Here is a 15,757-nt window from a genome sequence, read left to right as displayed (position 1 = left end):
GTAGCATATAAGCACGCATTCATGGTACTATCTATCTACACTCTCCTTCCTGGTGAAACGAGGACACGAGGATCTAGCTTTTTTATATTTTTTGCTCCCTCAACCTGGACGGAAATTGTGAAGTCGCTTTACCAAACCAAAATCCTTCCGGTGCAGCTACTGGTCTCTGCAGCCACCACTACTAGCTACTACTAACTTCTGCTGCTTGATATTGCATGGAAAAAAGCATCATCATAACGGTTGGCTGTGCCGTTTTTTCCTCGTCTCTGTGTATGGGTGTGTGCCGTGCACCAAAACTGAAACCGAACCGGTACCGGCCTGCGACACGCGGCACTCCGGAAATGAAGATATTTATCCATCCCGTCTGCCAGAATTGCTTTTTTTGCTGAGGTGGGGAGGGTTTTGGGTAGGATGTATCCGTCTTTTTTTTCTTGTTTGATGGTATTTTTTATTAACTTCTCTTTCCTATCCTGTGTATTATTGGGTTTGGTTGGGTTGCATTTGTGTGTATGTGTTTGCTGGGTTTGAAGAGGATGTAGCATTTAGGCACCTTATGGTGCCTGAGAACTCCAAAAGCGATAGTGGATGAGTGTTTTTGTCATCTTATTTTTTATTTTTTGTTGTATAAAAGTGCAAACGTTCAACTGAAATACTAAAATGCTGAAACAAGTTGGCAAAAGACCGCATTGAATTGAAAAATAACAAATCAAAGCAGCAAACCTTTAATCCGTTTTACCCTGCAATAAGCGAATAATACCATTACCTCATCAAATATCGTGCGCAACACCGGGAAACCGATTTCCCAAATTGTACCACGAAGGCAAACGTAGTGCACCCTGTATAACAACAGTGCACAGCACACCAGCACAGACACACAAACGGCAGCCTTTATTACGGCCGGTATAGGAAACTAGGGGCGGAAAACATTTTCGCTCCAATTTTCGACTGTTCCAATTGCCCACAAATTTTACCATCCCTCCTTTACCCTTTATTCCCTTTAACTCTTTCTTCCGCGTTTGTAACACAGGTGTAACAGTATGAGAATGTACCTTTCCCCATCCTGCCCCCACCTGGTTACGTTAGTTAGTGGGATAACGGAGCTCGGTTCGCATGCAGCCGGCGGTTTCATTCAGTTGAACGTTTCCGTTCTACTTGCGCTCATGCTCGCTGTTCCCCCCCCCCCATAAGCGTGGTTCACCTTGGGAACGAGGCGAGGTGTGAAAATAATGTCTGATCAAAGTTGGTTTCATTTCCCCCCTGGGGGCAGGTGTGGAAGCGTATAAAGGTTTCCCCGATTAAGCCGTGCCGTGGAAAGAAACGGATCCTGTCGTGCGAGCAAGAGAGAATGGGAGGTAATGTGAAGGTAATCAGAAAACGGAAAATCTCTTTCCATCCATTTTTTTGTGTGTGCTCCACCCTGTAATAGTACTGACCGCATCCAACCACTTTTGCTCGATTGGGCCCAAGGCAAAGAGAGAACGAAGAGGAAAGAGTTTGCAGGTTTTTCGTTCGGGCCGCACTTGGAAGGTTATATTCTACCTCGAGCGATGGTAAAAGTTGTTCCATCGGCCTTTTTCGCCCATCGACACTGGTTCGGGCCCTGGTAAACATATCACAGAATTTATATCGTTCGTTTTTTTTTTTGCCTCTTCTCCCTACTACTACTACTCCTCTCGCTCGGGTTGGTTGGCTGTGGTGTATTTGAGTGTAATTTTTCATCGATGTGGTTTGCACCGCAATTCTCCGGATGCGCCTCGATATCTTGCTATACCTCGGCTGACCGTTCACTTTTGAGGTTGGGGAAAAAACTAGGGCAGACATGGAATCGGGTGTGAAACCCCAACATCATTGACATTCTCGGAAGGATGGTACGGTTATGAGTAATAGCGTTTGGTTGTGTGTCGTCTTGTTTGATGTGTCATTTTTCAAGCAAAAACGTGCATCAAAATTGTGAAGAGTTCCAAGTAGGTATCGTTTTGAGGTATTAATATGATGAACAAGGAAAACTCGATTAACATTTAATTTTTGATAAAAACGAACATACCTTGGAGTTTGTACTGGTCATGATGATTTGTACGATCTATATCATCCACACAAGAACGAGTTGCTACATTCATATCTGGTTTCCATAAAAAAAAGGTTTCCTTTTGCTAGTCAACATCTAAAAGCACATATGATACAGGTCTTTCAATGGATCCTGTGGTCGAGAATGCTACTCCAATACCATTCGCTACACGACACCCTACTTCACACTCACCGCCAGTTACAGTTTCGTAGAATTCATACACTCTTTTTTGTGTGAGAAAATAGTTATTTCATCACTTTATAGGGACGACGTTTTCCCTTTTTTTTCTCTTCGTCATTGGCGAAACTTCCATTCTCACACTAGCCGGTATTCTGTGTCATCGCAGCTAGATGGGCAAACTTTTCCCTCACTGTCCATTCCCGGGGGCGCTCAATGTCCCGCTTTTGCCGATGCCGTGACCAACGCTCTTTAAAAACTCTTCCAAAATTCTAGTTTCACTATCACGGGGACGAGCCAGCGTGTGGGGAGCGGTGAAAATTATCTCATTCGCTTTGGGGTTGAAAAACGCTTCATTTTTTCCCACCGTATCCCCCTTTTCTGTATGGCATTTTGTTTCGATGTTCGGGGAAGGGTTATAAGCGAACCACTCGGAAACGTTGGTTAGCTGTCAATGGCGTTGTTCGGACAACGAGCGTACAAAGAGATCGGGGGGAAACACTCAATAGGCAAAAAGTTAGGAAAGATGAAAATCGACTCCCAGGGCCGGATCGGTGTGTATTATCAATGATGTAGTGAGTTTTTCCACCGAAACTGGCCGTAAAAACCACTGACCCGTTTGGTTCAGGCTCTCCCTTTTTCTCCTTGACACCCCTTCAAAAGCAAGCTTTTTACCGAAAGTATTCCATCGGTGTGCAGTTGGAAAACAGAGAGCAATACACCGGAATAGACAAAGAAAGATGAAATGGAAAGCGGAAAACAGTGGACACAAAACGGAGCGAGAAAGAGAGAAAGTTGGAAAAGAACCGCAGTCGAAAAAAAATACAACCTCTTGATCACACCGACGACACGATAGAAGCCGAGACGAGCAATTTCTAGCCCCGTACTGCCGGTAGAAGGTAGTTAATAATTTATGGTTATAAACTTGTCGGAATTATTATGAGCGAATGTCGTGGAATGATTTATGAGGGTAGTTATCGGGGAAGCCGTGTTTTCGTACTTCGTCTCTTCCGGTTCATTCCTGCTTTTTTCCTGTTTTCTTCTTCCCACCACTACACTGTTTGGTGGTGTCTGTGTCCATTCGAGTACGTTTCGAATGCCCAACCCTGTTTGGCTGGGTAGTCTGTTTTTACGGCTCTGGTGTGTGTGTGGGAAGGTGAGAGATTGAGTTTGGCTTCACTTATTGAAGGGAAGACGGGGAGAAAACGATTTGCTATCTTCTCCTATTGGTAAGCTTTTTGATAATTTCCTACAGTTCTTTTAAAACGAAAATAGCGCTGGCCTGAGCGTGTGAGACGATAGTGGTTAAACTTTTATGGAGCTAATTTGGGGGCTATATTCGTTTTTTTTCTTTGCTCCCCAGCTTTCTACGTTCTAACCTGTTCAATCGATGTTGAGTTTGGAGATTTCCTGGAACGAAGAGAACATTGCACCGCAATGGAGTAAACTTTTCTCGTTTCCTACATTCTAATGGGAAAGATTACGCTCTGATAGAAAGGGAATAATTGATGCTTAAGGGAGGATTATGCAGCTCATAAGAAGGTGATGATGATCGTACTAACACACTCTTCAACATACTCAGATATCCAAAAACTTTAAAACATAAAGTTGAGGTACTGCAGGTCCTTTTCAGATGGTTTGAAAATAGTTTTGACATGTTTTCGATTAATCATGAAACACCTGTTTGAATAGTAATACTTGAAACTTTTCACATTATTTATCAAATTGGAACATGATTACCAGAAATCAAGTTTTGGTGCAATACTATTCTTCAATTTTCTTCTTTTCTTCAATCTTCTATTCTTCAAGATCCAAAGTGTCCTTTATTCAACTACCCAATAAAAATACGCGAATTTAATCTCTTGAACTAAATATTCAACATAAACTCACGTTCACCACTTGCTGCAAACATCGGCCGTAAAATTTACTTACGAAATTATTCAATTTCTACGATACAAATCTTCGGCGACAGCAGCTGCACTGACAACCGGCTGCCGTCAGCTAAACCACTCGGCCGGTACCGGTGCGCTACCAACAACAACGAGCCTCATTAGCATTGATAAAATTTCCCAAACCCGTCAGCTTGGTGAATGTCTACCGCTACCAACTTCCGCTCTGGTGTCCCTTCCACACCATCAAACTCCTTCGGGGACGAAATTATCGTTAAATTGAGCGAAAATTCGTCCCCAAATGCTGCAAGGTAGGCTGGAGCGCTGAATGGAAGGAAGAAATCAAAATTCCGCACCGGGTAATGCTTCTTTTCCCCCTCTATCGAACCATCATTTTACTTCGGTAAATACCGGGGCGATGGAAAAGAGGCCACAGCCCTGTGGGACAACAAGTCGTTCCGTTCCCACTGCTCCGCCGGAGGCTGGGAGCAGAAATTGAATCATCGGGAAATGCTAAATCGCAAAATTTTACGCCCGCTTCAGCTGCAAATTTCCGCCAAAAATGTCACCGAAGAAGCTTCGTGACGGTAAGCGGTCCACTTTTATCAAAATTCCTACCGAACGCTACGAGCACTTTCCCGGGAGTCGACCAATTAGAGTCGATAAATTTTGATTAAAGTCAATTTCACCAATAATGGTACCGTCGGATGGTACCGCTGTTGGGCGATGTCGGATCGGTACCACGGAAAATGCCGATCATCAGCAAGTCTAATGAACTTGCTTTGAGAGTTTTCAATCAAGCAATCAGCGGGATCGAACCGACTGAAACTGGTAGGACAAGACGCTAGTCACCCGGACGTCCAACAGATGGGCTTCCAGCTCCAAGAAACGCGCAATGGTGACAGAGAGAGAGAGGAAAAAAATTGATTCGATATTAAAAATAATGTACATACAAGATTATCTGATCCACGAATTCTTGGACCTGGACTGACTCGGCACACGATGTAACCGGTGGTGACGGTTTCTTGTTAGTGCCAAAAATGTTTTCTTACAGCAGCTGCTCGGATGTGAACGGAATTCGTAATGATTGGACAAATTTCACATTCATTTTGAAATAAAAAGAAACGTCTAAGAAACGACCGCACAATCTTCTGCGACTTGTTGGAGCTTTTTACATTGCTAGGAAATTACATGCTTCACATTCAGTCTGTGACAGCAGTGAAAGGAAAACATATTGATGGATTCCATGTTGGAAAACGCTTCGTGTAGCTTCCCTGCGTGGGTGGGAAGAGCACAAAAAACGCTCCAAATTCAACGCTCGCTGTGAAGAGGAAATGTAAATGGACGATCCTGCCCATCCTCCCAAGTAAAGATCGTGCACTCGAACGTAACGCTTCCCATGTTTGTGCTTGGGTTCAGTTGATGTTGTTGTTTTCTCTGCATAATAAGCTTGAATTTGTAACGCGAAAGAGAAGGTTCGTTCAAAAAGTAATAGAAAAATGGTAGCCGCTGTTGCTGCTTGGCACGCATTTCATGTACCCATGATGGACGTGCTTGTGGCGCCCTCTAGACGAAGAAATTCCCGTATCGCAAAATGCAATTCCCCCATCCGTCCGCTCAAAGTGTGGTTATGTTTGCTAAGATTTCTCGGCTTTCACTCTCTACAGCGGGGTGCATAAATTTACGCAACCTCTCACCTACGACTGGCACACAAATGGGAAGGGCCCGGAGGAAGCGATCACCCTCGCCCTCCCCCGTGCAGTTCATAAATAAACCGCTCGCCCAATCACTGACCACGCATACATAACCGCGCCCGTCGATGGGTCGTCGAAGAACGCACCGCAAACATATTTTGCACCAAACGGAAGCTCAAAACTTCCCTTGAAGCGTGATGGAAAAGTGTGGGAAGCACTTTTCATTTTTCGCAGCACCAAAATTCGTGATTCGCATAAAATTTACTGTCGACAAGTTTTTGCCACGCCGGCGAACTCTGCGAACTTGCCTAGGCTTCGTGCGTTTTTCCTATCACGCAGTGGGGTCCCGGTTTTTTGGAGGGTGTCCCATCAACGAAGACGAAGTGCTTGCGAAATAATGTGCGCTGACCTATTTACGGACAATTAAGAATCAATTTGCGACGGAAATTACTGCCAAGCGATGGTGGAAGCTATCGGGAAGGATGGTGCGCTTTGCCCAAGACAAATGGAAATAAATTATGCTTCCGAATGCCGTCAAACGAATACTAAACCACCAGGGTGAGGTTGTTGGTACGTGCACGAATTTCGATACGGTTTTAGAATGAGCAAGGTATTTTGCCGAATTCTGTCGTGGAATATGAATTGTGGTGGCGTGATGGAAGACAATTTTCCCTGCCACGACGGTTTGCCTAAAAAACATAAAAACAAATCTTCCTTTTAAGTATTTGAAAATTTACCGAAAACACACAGTCGAAACGTTTCAACCCGTCAGTATTCGTTCCCCACTCCCCGACGTGTCACTATCGACATCGGCGTAATAAACTGTTACACCATTCGCTGTATTCAAATTAGCTTGAAGCTGTCATTTTCCATCGCAAACGTCATGTTTCTTGCGACACGATGGGGCGTTCGGGCAGTTCAGAACTTTCCGATCCGATCCTTCCACCATTTCTTTTCCATAGCGAACACCAGCGTTCCTTTCAATGTTCCTTGTCTGTAAGGCATACCTTAACCATCTTGTTTGAAAGACTTTCTAGTGGCAGTTGGATAACATCTACCACCCGATGTTCAAGTGGGTGACATGCCCCAACAAACAATGGAGCAAACGGTGGCAAAAAGCATAAGGGCCGATGCTTCTGATGGCAGAGCAGCAGGGTAGCAAGGTAGCAACCACAACCATCACTAGCACCAGCGCTCCGGTTCGATCGGTCGTCATTCGTTATCGTTATGCGCAATAGTGCCTTCTCCCGCCAGTCGCAGGTTAATATAAATTTAATTCAATTCCCCCGTAAACGTCATTATAGATTCAATTTCAAGCTTCAGCATGATGATAGTTTGCCGATGATAGGCGTTATGACCGTGGCGTCAGCGATAGTGTGTGTTTGTGAGAGAGTGAGTAACGGGGTAATGGAAAGCAATATCAAGATATCGATAGGCATTTAGATACATACTTTACGTTGCTCTCGCTTTGCCCTTTGCAGACGAGAGCGAGCAGCAGGTAATTTCCTTCTGTTGCTTTTACTGTCGAGTTTTTCAATCCCGTTCCAAAGTAAACCAAGTCTTGCGTTGCGCAGCAAAGCGAATTTTCGTCATGCGTATTATGTTGTGTTATTCATCCTGCCCTCGGGTATTCGTCGATTCGAGCTTGTTTTCTTTGTAAACCACTCGAGCAGCACCATAAAACGATACGCTAGTGCTAGAGTAGCGGGTAGAACCTGAAACGTTCAATTGTAGACGTTCAAACACACGACAAGCACCTTGAGAAAACTTGAAACCAACTGGCAGGTTTCCCTCGGCCGAGCCGGCAAAGCCTACGGGGCCTGGTCAATATTTATTTTCCAACTTTCCAGTTTGCGTTTGGTTTTTTTATTCTTCTACCGATTGCTTACGGCACACCACGGGCAGCGCTTCTAGATTGCCGAAAGTGAGGTTTTGATAAACTTTTCGCAAGATTCTGCTTCCATCTCTGCCCAATGAGCGTTCACTGGACTGGAAAAAGAGACACAATGCCGCAGTCGCTTTTGAATTGGGAGGGACAAAATGTGAACCCAACCCTCGCAATGCTGTCACCTCATCGCGCGGAGGCAAGCAAAGGTCCACTTTCTCGGTTTGGTTATGCTTGCCGGCAGTGTGCAGTAAGTGCGCGCCACCAACCATGGAAGCTTTTATTTTTACAGCATTGTTGATTTTTTGTGTTCCGCCCCAAATTGTTCGCTCTCCAACTGAAGAAATTAATTTCCAAGGCTCGGGTGCACATCTTGGCCGAGTATTTTGATATTTATTTTTGTCTCCTGCTCCTGCTGATGCGGTAGCTCACATCGTAGCCGTAGTGGACCTTTCCCCTTCCAACGCTTCGAGCTTCGTGGGGCGGTTGCTGTCGAGGTTTGCCGTTTTTCCGCATCGATGGCAATTTTGGGGTTTTTGTTTTCGCTCGGTTGTGCAAAACATCTCTGCTGCAGCTTGAAAAAAGCGACCTTTCCCTCGCAGCTACCCTCTCGTTGCACGCCGTCCACTTACTTCCACCAAATTAATGATCTGGTCCGGTAATGCGGTGAAAACTGTGTGCCCCAGGCAAAGCAGGAGCTGCTGGGCTGGCTGTAAGAAAGTTGGCAAGGTCAGTCCGTTTGCCAGTTCCAGGAGTGGCAGAAAAGAAACCACAGAAAGAAATTAAAACTCTCTCGAAAAGCCATTAGAAACACTGGCGCAACTTGCCGATAGTCGGGCCATCTCAACCACCAAACTTTCCACTTGCCAAAGCCACTTTAATATGCGCACGCTTGTTGCGAAAGATGAAGTCAAGTGTTAGTACACTTTTTGGGGGACATGTTTTCGTCTTTTGCGACAGTTAAAATGTGGGTGCAAAAATCGCGTACGATGTCAAACCATCAAACGTTCTTGATTTAAGGTGTGCAAAATAGCTTTACAGCGCTCTGGGATTAATGAAAAGTTCCAACAAGTTGTTGCTACGATAGATATGGAACACTCAAATGAGAAAATAATGCCTTATTTATTAAATTTAAATGATTAAAAGAGTTAATAAAAATTAAATTATGCATCAGCGCCCCTTTAACTTAGTGTAAGGCCCCATGTTAAAACTTTCTTTTTTCTTTTAACCATATATCGTACTGAAATCGTCTAGTTTATGCTCTCAACTCTGAAAGACTAAATAATTAATAACTTATTATACAACGGGTTTTCCCAAGCGACAAACACTCGCAAACAAACCAGCACAAACAAGCGGACCATTAATGGGGTTTAATTAACTTTCAAACGATTTCCACCCCTCAGTGCCGATCGAAAGAAAAGGCAATGTAGAAAATCACACTCTCAAACACTCCTCAGGTTAGAAAGCTCGATGAAGTCGTAGTAAATTTGTTGATTTAATGAAGTGCGCGCTGCTGCCACCGGGCACAAAAGCAAACGGTATCCCGGCCACAGTCCCCACAGCACTACTCTGCCCGAAGCGAACATTACCGAGGCAAAAAGGTTTACCTTTTTTCCCATTTCCATTTTCCCACGAGAATGCCCCGACAACGAGCGACAGAGTGCAGAGTGGGAGAGTGAGTTTGCTTTCGGATTTTCCGATGGGAAAAAGGGTTTTTAGTGAAAGTAAAGTTTTCCACATTATCAAATGCGAACTGAGTTGTTTGAGCGTGTGTGTGTGTGTTTGTGTGTGATTTTGTGTTGAAAAATCAGCAAAAACGAGCACCTACAATGTCGTTCACTCTCAGGAAGGTGTACCGCTGGAACAAATTTCACCCCCTACCCATTCACCCAAAGCAAGGTACCACGGAACAGAAAAGGAGTTTGTGCGAAAAAGGCTCGATTAATATTTCAACATTTGTTTCGTACGTTTTAATTGATTTTGATCGTATCGCACGATCGGGATCCGCTGCCACTCGACGAAGGGTGGTACTACCAACAACGAACCCTTATCAAAATCCAACTGCCTTCGGATTTGGGAAAGGTGTAGTAAGCCTTATTTATAGACCGCTCAAACGAGACAAAACCCACCCCAACCTAGCACACGAGTGAAACAGCCCCCGGGAGAAGTTCATCTCTTTTCAATCAGCATAAATTTTCGCGCCAATCTTGCCCCTCCCCGCAGCGCTGGAACCTTATGCAGCGGGGAACGATGTCCCACACCGAAATCAAGCAATCTTTAAACGAATCGTGGTGAAACGGGACCAAAAAAAATCCAAATCGAGGCTACAAAACGCCAAAGCTATGTAGGTACGCAATGGGTTTTCTTCGTGAGGAAGCAATTCCTTTCCATCACACGTTGAATTCTGATGACAGGTGCAGGTTGTGTGTGCCTCTTTTTTTTTTTTGGTTTCACTTCGATGGTTCTGTTTTAACAGCACCAGAGCAAAAGAAATTGCTTGTGGAGGCGCTTGCTTTTTTCCTGTATTTTGTGTGTGTGGGCACAGGGCAAAATTGCGCTCCGTCACTTTTCACCATTTCTTTCGTTAAATCGGTACCCTCATCGCAACACACGCCACGGTGGCGAAGGATGGGCGTTTTGCTTACAGGACGCGATTTTTCTTCATCGCGTGTATCTGCAATGGTGAGCGTTTTTTTTTAAATCGCGTCACAAGACAAGGCAAGGTGGACGAGATAAAAAGGGTGTGCGGATACGAGCCAACCAAATCACCATGTGTGTGTGTGTGCGTTTATTTACTGTGCAGCAGCAGCAGCAGCACCAGCAAGCTAGGAGGTAATTTATGGCATCGGTCGTGCTTCCTCACACGGCTAGCTGTTACACCACGGTGCGATGACGAGCTTATCCTGAATTTTGCTGACTCTAAAAATACCTACCCAACCGATCGAGCTTCACAGCTGGAGGGGCTGTAGCGAGGGAAAACAAGCAAAAGAAAAGGTTAATGCTAAATTCAACAGTACCTTGAACGCAGCTTCACCTTTCTCTGTCAAAGAGCTGCAAAAGTGGAGATTCCTTTCAGACGAGGCAGAGGCAAAAAATGTACTTTAGTTCACCGGATCTGTGTGTACTTTCTTGTGTGATTTTTTTGTTTTGTTTTATTAACACAGATTCTTACACATATGCACATCCAAGCTTTCCTCCAAAAGAGTAGAGCAGCACGGTGCGTGAATTAATTAAATCTTGCCCCTTCTGTGCCTTCAGCAGCTTCGTGCTAGCTTGTTTTGGTAATTTGGTTGGGGCGCTAACTTTTCTTCAACCAATATTTACCCGTCGAGCTGGGTCGAATTCAAGCTTTTATATGAGTAGCTTGGGCGCTTTACGAAAGGTGTGAATAGACGCTCACCGCAGTACCTAAAGCTGAAATATACTTGCTCTTCTCACATTCCACACACTTTTTCGTGCTAAAAATGCTAAATCTTTACATTGTTCAAAGCAATTTTCAGTGGCAATGTATGACCTTTTGTCGGAGTTGGAAAATTCACCGTCGAGCACAAGTTGTGCGTTATTTAACGCAAATAATTAGTAGACATGGAGAAAAAAGCATTCATGCTAAACGTTAAGATAAATTACTTTCAGAGAATGCACAGAAATAAACCCCAACTGCAAAATGCGTTCTAGGTGCGCTGGTGGAACGTCTTCCATTCTCAGCTTACAGTGAATCTGGTTACACACACCCCGGAGAACCTGATGAAAAATTGCATTACAGAAATGTGGATATTAGGTGCTTAATTCCATCCTTACATCGTTACCCCATCCCTCACGGAAGGATGTGCTCCCGTTTGCCTTCTCGGCAGACCATGTGCCAGAGAAATGTCTAATGGAACTAATTACTTGCTCATTCCGAAACGTTTCCCATTCCCTAAGATGGTGGTGAATACGGTGAAGCTAATGATGGGTGCAAGATAAAGACAAGAGGAGGGCCACAGTTGGAGATGGGTAAAGGAATGCATATTTTATGCAAGCTTTGGAGCTTTCTTCCACGCCATGTTGCGGTGGTTAAGCTGTGAATAGAACTGTTGAATCTGTGTCAAAAGGATTGGAATTTCCTATTACAATTAGCTGATAAATCTGACTGATTTTTTGTGCGCGAGTCATGCTCAAAGTGCTGTATGTTTTGAGTAGGTTCAATGAAAGAATATTGGTTTAATTTATTAACGTAAATTGTAACTACAACCTCCAAACAAGAAAAAATGTTAGCAATATATTTGGTTCGTTAATTCGATTCTTCATATTGTAATTAGAGCGAAATTTGAAAAGCAAGTTATTTTTCTTCCTGCACGCATTTTGATTTGCTCAGCAATTGTCTTTCAAGGAAGCGATCCCACCTTCCAGACGCTACATTACGCATAGATGGATATGAGAACACTTCAACCCTCATCACTGGCTGACATGTTGTTAACCTTTACCCAATTTCTAGTTTTGTCCGAAAAGTACAATACAAAGCAGGTTGTACCGTTTTCTTACGAAATCTTGTTCAGACCTTAAAAAGTCCTTGAACCGGTTGGGGTTAGACGCAGCAAATGGGATTGCGAGACAGCGCCGACAGCACACTGCCAATGGCATCAAGTGTACCGAAGGCCAAGGTTGCCCCACCGTTTAGAAGTTTGACAGACAGCCCAGTCGGGTGGGAACTTCGGTTCGCTTGATGAGGTGGAAAATTCAATTTTCACGACAAATAATAACCTTCTCTTTGCGGTTAACCCTCCTGCTTGTGTGCACATTGGTGATTTATCCGAAAACGAAGAAACGAGTGTCTGTGTCAACATTTGCGGAACAAGTTGTCGCAATATGGAACCGCTTTTGGAAACAGAGTGATATGACTGATGGGACTGAGTTTATGTTCTTAGAAATGATTTTCCTTCTTCGCCTAATGTCTCAAAATTACGAAGAAAAGATCGTAAAAGAGTCTTCAAACCTAACAAAATATTGACCTTTTTTGCTACCTCAACGAAATTCAAAAAGGTTTTCTCGGTTGATAACCAAAAAAACACACACCGCACCAGGTGATGGACAAAATGGGACAAAAAAGTAATTTTCCACCATCGCCATTACCTGAACGCTGGAAGTAATGGTAATTTCTGTTAATGTCACCGCCGAAAAGGGCATCCCTGGGCGGGTGTTCCATTTTTTTTGAGTGATAATTTCCCTAATTGCATTGTTATCAACACCATTCCCGGTACCTTCGTTATGCTGCACTTGCTTGCGCGTCCTTCGAGGCAGTAGAAGCGCGAGCAAATCACCATTCTAAAAAGTCCACCACGTAAATGGGTTTAAATTTTCGGTTCCTTTTGTGCAAGGACCTTTTTTGTGTTTATTACGTTTGAAAATGTAGTAATTCTGCCCCTTCTTTATACGACCTTCTGCGTCGTCGTTAATGAGTGAAGTTAGTTTTTGTTCTCGCACTGTGTACGGTATACTAATTCCGCTTTCTTTCTCTCTTTCTATCCGCTTTCACAGCTCTCGGAAATTTAGGAAGTGTCCTTAGTGCGCAGGGCCGCTATCAGGAAGCCAAGGAGGCCCTGAAAGCAGCACTCAACCATCGCCCCAACATGGCGGATGTACATTATAATCTGTAAGTATGCAACCGAAACAGATCAAAACCCATTTAAGTAAAAAAAGAAAATCGATAGGAGAAAATCATTTAACTGTTTTGCTTTCATGTGCAAATCTTTTTCGCGCAGAAAGCAAAACATTCACACCGAATGAAACCTAAACCTGACCGCATTTAACGCTGTGAATGGCAACACTTTTGCCTTATCTTGCAGTTCTGTCTGAAAGAAAAAAATGCTGAAACGTTTCATCTTGGCAATACATTTTCATTTAAATGTGCCATCAGGTTCACCACTTCAAATGAAGGAAAAAAAACCTTTTCTATGTTGTGTTTTGAATACTTTTCTATCAACAAAAAAAAACCTTGAGATCTCCCCTAGTATAGCTTTTCGCTTGGATATCTACCAAAGCTGGCGCAAAAACAGCACAAACCCCCGAGACATCCCGCCCCGCACAGCAAGCGTAATCTATCAATTGAAATGCTAAACTCAATAAGATAACCTCTCCATAATGTCACTTTATTTCCGTGCGTCCAAAAGCATTCCGTGGTATCGAAACCCGAAAGGAGCACTGGGTAAAATCATGACTAGCCTTCCATTCGGCCCCATTTGGTGGGAAGGCGGGAGGGCGGACAGACCGGAAACCCACAGCGCACAGGCCGGGCTTTTGCGCAAACCCCCGGACAGCAGGCAATATGGGGGCGTCACAGAGGAAGGCGATCAATATAAATAAAGAAAATCGAAAGGAAACGAATGCTATCTGACATTGGCCCCGACCTGTGACGGGCCGGCTGCTCTTCCGCATCCTTCGTCGCTAGTATCGCCGGTTGTCCAGGTTGTCATGTTTTGGTGGTTTGAGGTGGGGCGGAATCCATGCCACATCCTGCCGGTGTGAAGATAAAAGACCCGATCAATATTCCGTACGATCAACATCCTGGGGACCGAGTGACGCTGTCTAGAGCCTATAAATTTTCCTTTATTTATTAGTTTAGCATAGGAAGGAAGCATCCCATCTACTCCAGCACGGCCTTAGCTCAGAGAAGAAAAAACACACACACAGACACCCAGCAAAAACCCTGGGATCAGGAGAAGGATACACGCTTGAAGATTGCATCTACGAAACCTTTCGTATCCTACCCGTCCCTTTCTATATCTTGCCTCACACATTCAGTGTATGTGTATGTGTGTGTGTGTGTTGGTGTGTGTTTCACTGTGACTTGTGATTTGTGCAGAAGTTTTCGCTTGTTTATTAAGGCTTGAACCGAACCGAAGCGAACGTCTGAATCATTCAACCGTTTCCAATCGACAACTCTCGATTTTGCTACGAGAGTAGGAAGACGACCCGAAGAAGAAAAAAAAACTTCGGATGTATACCATCTCAAGCTTTGACTCAAAAGCAGTGGGATAGCAGGCAGTGAGCAAGATTCTTTGGAAAAGAAACACTTCTCCTATCGAACGATAATCTCAAACACTCGAACGAGACAGCCAGCGGAACACAGCAACCTGGAGCGAGGGACAGCAGAAAGGTTCAATTGATTGAAAATCCTACATCAAAGCCTTTCATAAGGTTCAGATTAGCGGCTAAAACTCATTCTATCCGTCTCCTTCGCCGGGTGGAATCCGCCGTCTCTAAAGCCGACTAAAACGAATCCATCCACAAGCAACCGCAAAACACTGACACAGCGACCAAACTAAGGGGTGGGCGTTTTCTTTCTCTCCACGGTGGAAAAACTGTGTGTTGGTGTGTTCGCTTCGACAGCTTCCCAAAGCAAAAACCAGTTGAACTTGAATTATTAAATCCCGACCCGCATCAAAGTGTGTGCGGGCACAACGGGAAGTTATTCTTTGTGCCCCGGTCTAATCCGTAATCTTTAAGTTCTGCTCCCCAATCGCCCTTTGAAGACAGTTTAGGGAGGCATAGAAAAGAAGCTTCCCAGTGGTAGTATATCTTTCCCCATTCGCCACGAAAGCAATGGCTGGGAGGGAAGCCACATTAACGTGTCGGCACCTTACGCCATAAGATGCCCGCGGGGCAAGAAGAAGAAAGAAACAAAAATGCTCACACATCTTCCCAGAACCGCTGTCACGTCGAGCAGGACAAAACGCGCGCTGACAGCTTTATCGTGTCCAACACGTACACGCCATTGCCATTGGGAATGCGGACCGGAGCGACGCATTAGATGGAAATGGAGCGGAAGGGATGCAAGAAACAATAGATAAATAACCGCAGCAAAAATATATATTTGTTTGCCCGAAAGGCACAAAAGATAAATAGGCCGTGTGACGTTCGCTGGAACCGTGCTGTGGAAGACGGCTGTCTTTCTTGGGCGGCACAGTCGTGGCACAGGTTCGGTCGGTGTTGGGATGCTTTATTCGTCTTAATAGAGTGTTTACTTGAGAGGGGAAAGGGAAGAAAGGGACTGCCGAAGAAAGCACTGATG

The 15,757-nt window shown here is 44.4% G+C and overlaps 1 protein-coding gene across 3 annotated transcripts in view; it reads left to right on the top strand.

Moving 5' to 3' along the window:
* Positions 1 to 15,757, top strand: part of LOC121595992 (protein O-mannosyl-transferase TMTC2) — a 159,137-nt gene that overhangs the window by 99,348 nt on the left and 44,032 nt on the right. For all 3 annotated transcript variants that reach the window (XM_041920520.1, XM_041920521.1, XM_041920522.1), the window contains one exon: positions 13,225 to 13,339. In XM_041920520.1, coding sequence (XP_041776454.1) covers positions 13,225 to 13,339 — 115 coding nt within the window. The remainder of the gene's footprint in view (positions 1 to 13,224; positions 13,340 to 15,757) is intronic.

Source organism: Anopheles merus, chromosome 3R (genome assembly GCF_017562075.2).
Source record: "Anopheles merus strain MAF chromosome 3R, AmerM5.1, whole genome shotgun sequence".
NCBI classification, from domain to species: Eukaryota; Metazoa; Arthropoda; class Insecta; order Diptera; family Culicidae; genus Anopheles; species Anopheles merus.
Note: the sequence above shows the minus strand (reverse complement) of the source record. Positions and strands in the feature narration are given on the sequence as shown.